General features: G+C 42.2%; 1 protein-coding gene across 1 annotated transcript; it reads left to right on the top strand.

Moving 5' to 3' along the window:
• Positions 1–7,360: 7,360 nt before the first annotated feature.
• Positions 7,361–12,039, top strand: LOC123125445 (benzyl alcohol O-benzoyltransferase-like). Its single transcript, XM_044545937.1, has 2 exons — positions 7,361–7,801; positions 11,074–12,039. The coding sequence occupies exons 1-2, from the start codon at positions 7,361–7,363 to the stop codon at positions 12,037–12,039; spliced, it is 1,407 nt and encodes a 468-aa protein (XP_044401872.1).
• Positions 12,040–13,048: the final 1,009 nt, after the last annotated feature.

Here is a 13,048-nt window from a genome sequence, read left to right as displayed (position 1 = left end):
ATCGCCGACCTCCGCTCGATGGCCGTTCGTCTGTCGCCGCCTGCTCCCCCGCCGCCACCGGAGCCTGATTAGGGCCGCCATTAGTCGCCGTGCCGGCGCCCCTTGTGTTTCCTTTTGTTTTTAGGGCTTGTTGAGCTGTGCCCTCAGCAGAACCTATGTACTTTGTGTCGTGAGACTTGGATGTGTGTGTTCTGAACTATGCTTGTATGCGTGCTTTTGGCGGTTTGCTTTATTTATAAAGCGGGACGAAAGCCTTTTTCGATAAATAGCTATGTAAAGCCACCCCGAACGCTCCAGATTCGAGAAGCAAGCTTCATGGAGATGAGGATTGGGCGTGTGCAGTTTTCACGGAGACGAGGAGCAGCGAAAGCCAAGCTTCGCAGAAATGAGAAGTTGGAGTTCCTCCAAATTACGGCCTCTTTTGGTTTAGAGGAATCTTGTAGGAATTTCATACGATAGGATTTTTATAAAAAAAAATCTTTAGAGCCATTTGGTTTGTAGGAGTGGAATCCTGTTCCTATGGAGGAATTCTTTCTATCCTTCACATTTCATAGGAAAATAAACATTAGCTTAGACTCAATGAAAAAATTCTATTATGTGAATTAAAGGGCATCTCTTTTTCTATTTCTACTCATAGGAATTAAGATACATGTCATCTCATTTTCTATGACTTTTCTATTCCTATGATTTTCCTACTCTATGAATCAAAGGAGGCTTACATGGGAATGCCACCGCTTGGCGTACCGCTTTGCTTTCTTTTCTCCGGAGCTCTCGTATTTCTTTTCTCCGGAGCTCTCGTACGAACTAGCAAGTAGAGGTGGACGCATCAGGGTCTTTCGCTCCGAACTGGGCCTGTAGCCCATGTCATCATATCTGCGTTCCCTAACGGGCTATCTCCCTATAGCCCAGCACCAGCCCATGCAGTGTGTGCAGAAGCAGGCCACAGCCTCCCGAACGCACGCTGCTCCTCGGGCGAAGCTGGAAGCTGGCACGCGTAGCTGGAGTCATGGATTTTCTGAAGCTGGGGAATTTCCTAATGGGGCCCAACTTTGATAACTAATGATCCTATATAACTTAGTAGTTGATCCCCACTAGTATATTTAGCTCAACATGCAACTATGTCATCTCAACATGCAACCATGTATGGGAAAAGGCCCACACCAACATACAACCATGCATACAAAAATTAAATGTTTAAATTATATTATATACTTATATTCAATAATTTTTTTATAATGAATAACCATATGTGTTTTAAGTTTTAGTTCCAATATTATTCATTCAAATATTCATGCCCATATAATCAAATCTCATTGAAACATATTACAAGCAATTCCCACGGCGACACACCGGGTATCATCTACTTACAATAAAATCTCTTGACATCTTATCCATGGTATCAATCCTTGCAAGATAAAATACAAACAACACTTTAGTTGGTTATTATATTTTCAAAAGATTTTCTAAAAGAGGGTATTTTTAATTATGTAAAATTCATAACCATCAAATAAAAATGTTCAAGTATGCCAAATGAAATATTTAGGAGATTCTAAGAAAATAAAAAATAATTTTTTGCACAGAAAAACCTTTTTAACATGTTTCACCTTATAATTTTTTGTTGAGAGAACTAGCCTCATGTATGTACGCCCATAACAAGTCTTTTGGCGTGAAATCATTAATTGAGAGAACTAGATCCGTTTATTAAAAACGTTTTATCTCTTAAACCGTGCGTCCAAACCTCAAACCATTTTCACCGTTGGATTCCTCGCGTCGAGATCTTCAAAACTAGATCCCATATTTATAGGTTTTGACGAACTTTTTTTCACGAAAAAAACCGGGCGAAAAAACGGACAAAAAACGAACCGGGAGCACGGTTTTTTCCCTCTCTGAAAGAGGCACGGTCGTGCCTCCTGCAAAAGCACAACCGTGCCTCTCGCAGAAGCAAAACCATGCCTCTCATGGAGAAAAAATAAAAAACGTGTTTTTTTTGTTTCCGAGAGGCACGGTCTTGCCCCTCGCGAAAGCATAATCATGCCTCTCGCGGAAGCAAAACCATGCCTCTCGCGAAAGAAAACACGGTTTTTTTGTTTTTGATAGGCACGGCCGTGCCTCTCGCGAAAGCAAAATCATGCCTCTCGCGAAAGAAAAAATAGAAAACACGGTTTTTTCATGCAAAAGAAAAAAATAGAAAACACGTTTTTTCGTTTTCGAGAGGCACGGCCGCGAAAATAAAACCGTGCCTCTCGCGGAAGAAAGAAAAACAAAAAACGTGTTTTTTTCATTTTTTTTTTCATTTCTGAGAGGCACGCTCGCAAAAGCAAAACCGTGCCTTTCGTGGAAGCAAAAAAACGCGTATTTTTGCGCAAAAAATTTGTTTTCCTGAATTTTTTCTTTGTTCAAAAGCAAAGGAAGACCGGTGAAAACCAAAAGGTCAAAAAACCCGAAAAAATCATTTAAAAAGCCGAAAATAACTAGTTGCTCCCCTTTTGGCAAAGCTAAATTACAAATATACTACAACAGTAGATTGATGTGTATTCAGCCCATGACGAAACAGCCGGGCTTCTGCTGATCAGGGCCATCTACCGGCCAGTACCAGTAACGCAGCACCCCTTTGCTCTCTAGAACCGACTCCCAACTCCCAAGTAGCCAAGTGGGCGAACCTGACAGTGGCGACATGTGCGGTCACGTGGAGATCCACCTCGTCGGCTCACTCGCCGGCCATCTCCACTTCTTCGATGGCGTCGTCGGCGCCCTCCCCTCCGTAGTCCACACGGTGGGAGCGGTGCCAGGTCAGCTCTCGCCTGCCCGCCAGGTGCTTGCATTTATTCCTGTCTGTCGCGGCTGCATTCTGGCTGGAGCAGAGCAGCACCACACTAGACTCACTTGTGTCTGACTAACAGCGGAACAGTGGACGTTCATATCGATCCCTATGAGGATATGAATGATATTTGAGCGAACCTTTGGTTATTATGTGATGTTACCTTTGCTTTGCGATATTTCACAAAACCTCGGATGCATCGGTATTCTCCTGAGTCATTAGCATGCTTACTATACCGAAATCCTTGTTATCGGTTTTGTTCTTCTTTCTCGTTACTGTGTTCTGGCATCCCCGTGATGTAGTCACATGTGTCTGACTACACGATGATGGATGCCGTCACAACGAGAGGGCCCTAAGAATATCTCTCCATCGTCGGAGGAGCAAATCCCACTCTCAAACTATCTAGTCTCTTGTCAAACTTTCCGGTGAACCTGTAAGTTGTCGTTATGATTACTGTGTTACAGGTGAAGTGTGAGGAACCCCAAAGCCCATCGTACGATAAGAAGTGACTATGATACTCTCATGGTCTAAGGAGCAAATTCAGACGTTAACATTCTGTGTCACAATTGATTACAGACGATATTAACTCAATTCATAACAAACAATATTGGGTCGATTCAATATGATCGTTCTTTCAATGTCATAATCTCAATGTTTTTTTAGGACTATCATTACACTTAACGATCTTCTAAGATCCAGAAAACGTAATCACCAACAACACTTGAGCTAGTCCTAGAGGCAAGACTAGGAACCTTTCATTTAACTATTTATCATTCCACACGTCCATATGAGTTTTCCACTGAATCGCATATTCCAAGATTATAGCAGTTATAGCATAAAGTATAAACTCTATAATTATAAATACGGGAATATAATACTATAAATATTATTGCCTCTAGGGCATATTTCCAACAAATTGACGTGTCCACCAAAAATGTTCTCCGCAGCGGTGGGCGATAGAGCGAGGAGTTGCGGTCTTCTTGTGGGTCATGTTTGGCCCGCAAGATCTTGATAGTGGTGGGGTTGATCGGCGTGGCGGTGACCGCCCAACTCATGCCCTTTTTTCCCTCCGGGTCCAACTCCATCTCAGGTTTATGGCCGCCTCCTCATTTGGTTGTTGCGCGGCTTCCTTTGGGGCACGGTTGCTTCGACCACTCTCTCTTACTACGGCATAACTCGATGGATTGTTAATTGCAGTGCATAAATCATGTTTATTAGCATAATTAGCGTGTAAGCAGGCATGAATGTCCCTTGTTTATCATGGTTTATTCTCTTTGGTTATTTTAGTGCTCATGTACCCACGGTTTTTTTAATTAGAGCAAAACTAACATATTCTCTTTTATTGACATTTGCCCACAATTTGTTTTAATTATAGCCAACCAGCATATTCTCTTTTATTGGCACATGTAAGCTACGAACAACAATAACTTATGGAGTCCCTTGTTCTGATCATGATTCTCGAGATAACTTCCTTATTCTCGGACAACCTCCTTATTTTCAAACAAGCTAGCGACATATACAAACTGATATGATTTAGTATAAAGCTCCAAGGTGGGTCTATTCTTATCATAATTGCAAGCTAGCCAAGTTGGTTTTGTCCATCGATATAATAGGAAGCTCCATAGTTCAATCCCCTCGGTCTAATTTTTTTGCTGCTCGTCTGATAGAAAAAAATGCATACTAGGCCCAGTTTGGCCCACCTGATGGACAAACAAAGAAAAATCAGGAACTACGTGTGGAACGGACAGAACAAAATCTATACATATGTGCTTGCTTTTTCTTGGGCAAACTGTGTGGGAGCTACTATATGACGCTAGTTGCGTCAAACACCGCGTGGTACGCAGATCAATTCGCGTCTGGGTCAGCCCACTAGAAGGTACCGAAACGACGTGTGTTTTTAAGGCAGGAGTAAAATCCAAGAAACAATGCGTTGAACGATCGAATTCACGACCTCAAACACCCGAGCACGTGTTGCTACCTACTACTCGAACAAGCGTGTACTTCTAACCAATGGCCGGCGTGAATATTTAAGAACATACTGAAATGTCGGTTTCAAAACATATTTTGAAATTAAAAAAAGTCAAATTGTAGAATATTCTTGGAAACATGAACAAATTTTGAAATTATGACCATGTTTTCCAAATTTTATACATATTTGAAAGCACGTGAAGAAAATTTGAAACAGGGTCATTTTTTGAAAACATGAAACTTTTTAAAAAACACAAAAGAAAATGAATTTGTGAACTTTTTCAAAATACAAAAATATTTTGAACATTCAGAACAGTTTTAGAAAATGAGCTTTATCAATACATGAATATTATTTGAATTAGTGAACATTTCCATAAAACAAGAATTTTTTCTGAATTTGAACTCTTTTTGAAATGCAATTTATTTTGGAAACTCAAAAAAAATGGAAAAGACAAAGATTTATTGGAAAAAATGGGAACATTTTTTGAATTTTGACCAAAATTTCAGAATTAGAACAAAATTAAAAGTCCCAAACATTTGTTAGGAACACAATTTTAAATTCTGACGATTTTCGAAAATTGGAAAAAATATCCAATTCTGAACTTTTTTGAAGATGTGAATTTACGAAAAAGGAAAAATAGATTGGGAGAAAAAAAAGGAAAGAAAAAGAGAAAGAAATTGAAATAAAAAATAGAAAAAGAACACAGAAAAAAAAGTGGGCTGGTCCATTCGTCGGTGCCCTGTGCAAAGGTCCGACTATTTGCTGCAGATATAAAAATATAATTTTGATTATTATTATAAAATAAAAATATAAATTATAATTATAATTATATAATAAACGTAGCTTTAGATTATTATTATTACTATTATATGATTGTTATGATAATATTATAATTAGGTATAGACTAGTATTTATGCATGTACAAAGTTTGAAACAAATCGAGCTGAGCTGCGTGCATACTTAGCCAGTTGACTTTTTAAGACAAAAAGCCAGATGATATACACATACAGTATAATAACTGGGTCATTTAGATGCTAAATTAAGAATTCGTTCAAATAAGCAAACCGACCGATTAAATTTCACCGCGCCCTATCTCAATCTAACAGCTAGCTAGCTAGTGACAACTCGCTGACCAAGCAAGAACGCCTTGTTTGACCCCGCAAAAAAAATACGCCTTGTTTGGTAATGGTGGCATCAAGATGTGGAAGAGACACTAAATTCCCCGAAAATAAGCTACAGGCGGCCATTATTCGTGCACGCAACATAATACGTTAAGTGCTTGGATAAATTCCACTTCAGAAACGAATCAAGCCGGATCTTCGACTTCGGCCAGGTTAAATTATAATATATTTTCCCCTGCAAAAAAAAATATAATACAGTTTCATCAGCCGCCCCACAGGCTGCCGCTTGGTATACATGCGGAAGCAACTAGCTCGTTCATTTGGCCTAGTAAAACGTGGTGTCTTGTGGCATCATGTTATTTTCGGGGGAATGGCATCACGTTATTAGGAACAGATTTAAATTTTCAATTGTCTCACTGATGAATGTTTTAGGACAATTCCACAAGGATAACAAAAGGTTTTGGAGTGTTGCTACACACGACTAGTGGAACCGGCGAACTTGGCGAGTTTCCAGTGTACTCAGCAAAGCCTAGAAAATTATCCAGCGTTGCATTTGTCGAGTTCCATTCTCGAAAAATAGGACTCGGTTAGACACACGTCAGCGATCAGTAACTTTACCGAGTTCTTATTATCGAGCTATCGGCAAATATTTAAATGGCCATTGCCGAGTCTTTGGAAATGATAAGTCGGCAAACTAACGCGTCAGAAGAAACGTTCGTTAACGGCGGGGCCACATGGTCAGACTCTTTTTGCCGAGTGTGGAACTCGATAGTCCCTAGATGTGTAGGACATCGACGCGTGCCACAACTTGTTTGTCGAGTTATCGGCTGCTGAAACTCGACACACCTTTGCCAAGTACTCCCTCCGTCCGGAAATACTCGTCGGAGGAATGGATGTATCTAGATGTATTTTAGTTCTAGATACATTCATTTTTATGCATTTTTCCGACAAGTATTTCTGGACGGAGGGAGTATATATGGAACTCGGTAGACCTCTCTCACAAGTAGGGAATTGACGCTTTTGATCGTATCTGCTCCTGAAAGTCAATTTTATATATGGTATATCAAAAACGTGCTTTGAAAGTAGATGGACTAGATTAATTGTTCTCACTTGCCCAGTTGCTACAAGCCTACAACTCATTTGCTCAATATTAGCTGTGTATACTTTCTTTTCACCAAAAAAAAAACTGTGTGTACTTGCCACCGCAAAGAAAAAAAAACGTGTAACTTTGCTTGACCGAGAGCCACGCAAAGTCTTGAGTACTTTGGAGCGTACGGTGCATGATGTGCTGAAGTTGCGCCATGCACATGCTTTGATCGCCGTCAGCTTGTTCTGTGTAGCAGTAGGCTATATATACGTAGCAGCAGCCGATACGAAGACCCACACACCTCCTACCTCCTAGTGCATTAGCTGCCGGCCGGCCAAGACACAGAGCACCGAGCGCGCATAGGCATGGCGGGATCTCCGGCGTTGAAGTTCACGGTGCGCCGGCAGCCAGTGGTGCTTGTGGCGCCCGCGGGGCCGACGCCGCGGGAGCTGAAGCGGCTCTCGGACATCGACGATCAGGACGCGCTGCGGTTCCAACTCCCCATCATCCACTTCTTCCGGCGACACGACGGACGGGACGACGACCCTGCGGCGGTGCTACGCGACGCCATCGCGGCGGCGCTCGTGCACTATTACCCACTGGCTGGTCGGTTGAGGCAGCTCGAGGGCCGGAAGCTCGCCGTCGACTGCACCAGCGAGGGCGTGTTGTTCGTCGAGGCCGACGCCGACATCCGCCTCGACCAGTTCGGCGCCGCCCTGCAGCCGCCTTTCCCGTGCCTCGACGAGCTCCTGTTAGATGTCCCTGGCTCCTCTGACCTCCTCGACACCCCAATCATCCACTTCCAGGTAACTGTGTACGAAAGAATATCCGGTGAAAACAAGTTACGATAGAAACTAAGTTTGAAAGTTCTAAAAAAATTCTATTCAAATACAAATTCATTTATCTAACTCTATCTATAATCTATATCTATAACTATAAGAGAAAAATATACTTTTCGTCACTCAATTTTTGGCGGAGTCTAGATTTGGTCCCTCAACTCCAAAACCGGACAATTTGCACCATCAACTTCCGAAACCGGACAAGATTCATCCCTAGTCATGGTTTTGACCGGTTTTGGTGTTGTCCCACCCCGGTTTTGACTGTGCCAACTCAAATTCGCATATTTTTTCAAGTCAGCGTAATATTTTCAAAGTCGGGTAATTTTTTCAAATACGTGAACTTTTTAAAAAATTGTGTACTTTTTTCAAATCTGCGTACTTTTTCCAAGTTCACATACTTATTCAAATCTGCGTACTATTTTCAAATTCATGTACTTTTTAAAATTGACACACTTTTTCATATTCGCGTACATTTTTTTGTAAAGAGTTCATGAATTTGTAAATTTTATGCGAACTTGAAAAAAGTACGTGGATTTGGATTTTTTTAAGCAAAATAAGCAGATTTGAAAAAAAAATGCAAATGTTAAAAAAATAACGGATTTGAAAAAAGTACGCACATTTCAAAATTGTTCACTGATTTGAAAAAAAGTATGTTTATTTTTGAAAAAAATATGCGGCCTTGGAAAAACTACGCGGATTTAAAAAGTGTATGTGAATTTCAAAAAGTTCAAGGACATAAAATTCTTACATGAATTTGAGTATGCAGTGGTCAAAACTGGGGTGAGTCAGCACCAAATCCGGTCAGAACTGAGACCTAGGACGAACCTTGTCCGGTTTCGGTAGTTGGGGGTGCAAGTTGTCCGGTTTTGAAGTTGAAGGACCAAATCTAGACTTCACCAAGAGTTGAGGGACGAAAAGTAAATTTTTCTCTAACTATAACTATAACTATAACTATATATATATATATATATATATATATATATATATATATATATATATATATATATATATATATATACACTAATAAAGTACAGAGTGCTTCTGCTCGTCTGCCGTCATACGTTTTATAAAAGGGTCATTGGAGTTTTTTTTAATAACCCAAGGTCCAGTACTAAGTCCCTCTCCTTTCTCTCTATCTGTTGGGCTTCGACCCAACTTCTGTAACCACTGTCGCGCGTACCTCAGCTCTGGTTAGTATTCTGCGTTCAACTGCAGTAGGCTCGCTTCGCTCCGTTTTCAGCCCGTTTAGGTCCTTGGTCTTTATTATTTACAGAGAATATGTTAAAATGATCATGTTATATTTTGCAACCGTAATTTGGATTAAAAAAATATATATGTAATTTGACTAGGAAAATACTTAGTTTCCAACCATGCTATTAGTCGTTCCTGTTAACTAATATAAAAAATCTGCATAACTTTAATTAACCTAATTAATTGCTATAGAATATTAAATGTTTTCTACCTCATTTAAATTGGCTACATTTGTCAAATAGAGTATGTTAGAAGGGCCTGTAATGATCATGTTCTATTCGTCACCCTAGGTGAGGAATAATTATTCTTCATCCCCATCTATTTTAACATCAATACACCGTAACTTTACATTCCGTAGATTTTGTCTTATTTTAGACATAAGAAAAGAACGTGAGAAAATATATAATCGTCATAAAAAATATTTTATGTTATGTAAACTTTAACGTAAAAACAGTGTAAAATATACATAAAATGCAAATAATTCTAGTCTTGTGATCTATATTTTTGTTTTCTTATGAAAAACTTTATGTAGTGAATCAATATGAACGTAACTGTTTGTATTCCAAATGCAATTTATTTAGGAAACGATCATAAGATTATCTCGGGTGAAAAATTAACTTATTCTGCACCCTTGGTGATGAATATTATTACTGTGTGCGTGCGCACGCGTGCGTGTGTGTGTGTGTGTGTGTGTGTGTGTGTGTGTGTGTGTGTGTGTGTGTGTGTGTGTGTGTGTGTGTGTTTACCTCAGTTAAATTAGCTAGATATGTTAAATAAAATATGTTAGGATGTCCAGCATTGCACCCTTTTTTCTGCAGACTAAGGACTAGCAAAAGATATTTGTGCTTTGTGGGACTGGAACTCGTGACCCCAACCAGTTGACCTAGCATGTGCTTGTGCTAAAAAATAGGTTTTCTATTTAATTAAAAAGTTACACCTCGGATCTTTTCACAAGAATTCATCAATTTATATACATTTGTAAATTGTGTGGAAATCGGGAAGCCACTTCAAGAACCAAGAACATAGGGAGCGAAGAAATTAAATGGATGTGGGCTAGCATTGCTGATTGGCTCTAAATAAATAAAATTGTTGGATTTGCATGTTTGATTGTGTCAATATAAATTAAGCGGGTTTGTAAATAAGACCAAATTTCAGGATTGTTGCTATGAGAGGGAAACCCTATAATTAATGAATTACTCCTTTGAGTAGACTTCAACCTCAGCCTGTGCCGTCAGGTGGCACCGTCGGGATGTTGTCGTGTTGTATTTATATACGTTTTGATGGACATATCAATTACTTCTCCCTTGCAATGCACGGGCATATGTGCTAGTGAGCTATAAAAAAATTCATCAATGAATAGTGATATTTACTATTCGGCACTAATCATTATACCTCATGAATGAATTTGTGTTTGAACTTAGAATTCACATGCTAATAGAATATCATATTCGATCATAACATATATAGTTTTAATTGAACTTTTGTTTCAAAATTTCAAAACATAGTTTCCACGTGGGTTTCATCGATTTTCACCATAACTTCGTTTTTTTTTTTTGCAAGATACCATAACTTAGTTTCTAGAGGATATTCTCTCGCCTGTGTACATACAAAAGCTTTTCTTTTCGTCTGCCTGCAGGTTAGAAGTAAGAGCTCGTATTGAATGCAGCAAATCTCTTTCAGTCCCAATCAATTTAACAAGAAAAAGAATACCATTTCAGCGAATTGAAGCTGTAATTTTTCTAATAAACTAAGACTTTGGAAAATGACATTTTCTATTATTTGGCTGCATGTTTTTTATGGAGTCGCGTTATCTCCCCTTCTGGTAAACCTTTTCTTCTTCTTTTGCGTGTTCTGTTTTTTGCGGGGTTTTGTATCAGTTTCTTTCGTTCTTTGTGTGTTGTGCGTTTGGGTTTGTGTGTGTATTGTGCTATTCTATTACCAAAACCAAACCTGCAAAAAGTTCTTACTCATGCTGTTAACTAACCAAGGTGACAAGGCTAGCATGTGGAGGCTTCATCATGGCGTCGAAGATACAACACACGGTGCTGGACGGGCCAGGGATGGTGCAGTTCCTGGCTGCCGTGGCGGAGCTGGCGCGGGGAGCAGTGGCGCCGACGGTGCGGCCGGTGTGGGCACGAGAGCTGCTGATGGCTATGCACGACGATCCAGCGCCACCTACAATATGCACGCACCGAGAGTACGACGACGTGCCGGATGCCAGCGGCACCATCATGCCCCTCGAGTCCATGGTGCGCCGCTCCTTCTTCTTCGGGCCCGGAGAGCTCAGCACCATCTGCTCCCACCTCCCGCCGGCTGTCCGCCGCAGCGCCACCACCTTCGATCTCCTCACGGGGTGCTTGTGGAGGTGTCGCACTGTGGCGCTGGCCCCCGTCGCCCACGAGGAGATGCGGATGATTTGCCTCGTCAGCCCCCGAGGCCGGAAGCAGCAGAGCGGCGGCACCCCCGTCGTCCCTGTCGGCTACTACGGCAACGCGTTCGCGTGCCCGGTCGCCATCTCCACGGCCGGCGACCTCTGTGCCAATCCGCTGAGCTACGCCGTGGAGCTGGTGATGAAGACCAAGAGGGAGGTGGACATGGAGTATATGAGGTCGGTGGCGCACCTCATGGTGCGGCGGGGCCGGCCGCACTTCACGATGGTGCACGCATACGTGATGGCAGACGTATCTAAGTTTGGGTTCCGCGACCAGGACTTCGGGTGGGGCACACCGGTGTACGGCGGAATGGCCGAAGGTGGCATCGGCCATATGACCGGGGTCACCAGCTTCCTCATCGCCGTCAAGAATTCCAAGGGTGAGGACGGCCTCGTGGTGCCCGTGTGCCTGCCTAGTCCCGTCATGGACAAGTTCGTGGAGGAGATGAGAAGGTTGATGCACCCGGCCGTCGGTGCCGTGGCCGTACCGCGGCAACTTCCTGTGATCAGATCTCCTATATGAACCGAATCCGGCCAGCCTACCATAAATAAACCGGAGTTGGGTTATGCATGGTACTCCCCGTTTCTAAATACAAGGCTTTTTAGTGATTCTAAGAGCATCTCCAACAGCCGCGCAACATGCAGCGCGCTAAAAAAGCGTTTGCAGCGCGCTAATCGCCTGTTTTTGCACGGCGAGGAGCGCTTGCTCTATCGGCTGCTCAAAAGTTTAGCGCGCGCGAGCCGCTCCAACAGGCGTTGCAAAAAAAAACTGTGCACGCTCCACCGTTTTCTAGGGTTTAGTGGCAGGACAGGCGGCGGCGGCGGCGATCCCGATCTCCCACGCGCGCGCAATCATCCTGGGCGATCTCCGCACTGAATCTGAGCCCTGATCGGCGCCTTCTCCGCGGCTGCTCTCGGGGTGATCAAGGGGGGGTCCTGGTACCCCTACCCACCCTTGGAGCGCGGGGGGAGGTGGCATCTAGGGTTTCTGGACGGGGCGACATGGCGTCAGAGGAATCGAGGAAGTCAAGGGAGAAAGTGGAGCATATGATGGAGAAGATGAAACTGACAGATAAGGAAAGAAGGAAGCTCGTAGTAGATGATCAGGAGGTGGAAGGAGCGGCACCCCAACTGGCTTTGGTGGGGAGGGTTCTGCACCGCAAGTTCATCCATGTCAACACAATTGCAGAAGCCATTCGACCGGCTTGGGGAAACCCGAGGGGACTGAATTTTAACCCGGTAGGGGAGAACACTTTTGTTGCAAACTTGAAGAATCAACGTGATCAGGATCGCATCTATGGAGCTGGGCTTGAAGGAAATATGCCCTAGAGGCAATAATAAAGTTGTTATTTATATTTTCTTATATCATGATAAATGTTTATTATTCATGCTAGAATTGTATTAACCGGAAACTTAGTACATGTGTGAATACATAGACAAACAGAGTGTCCCTAGTATGCCTCCACTAGACTAGCTCGTTAATAAAAGATGGTTAAGTTTCCTAGCCATAGACATGTGTTGTCATTTGATGA

This window comes from Triticum aestivum, chromosome 5D (assembly GCF_018294505.1).
Source record: "Triticum aestivum cultivar Chinese Spring chromosome 5D, IWGSC CS RefSeq v2.1, whole genome shotgun sequence".
In the NCBI taxonomy this organism is placed as follows: domain Eukaryota; kingdom Viridiplantae; phylum Streptophyta; class Magnoliopsida; order Poales; family Poaceae; genus Triticum; species Triticum aestivum.
This window is presented reverse-complemented; position numbering and strand designations above follow the sequence as displayed.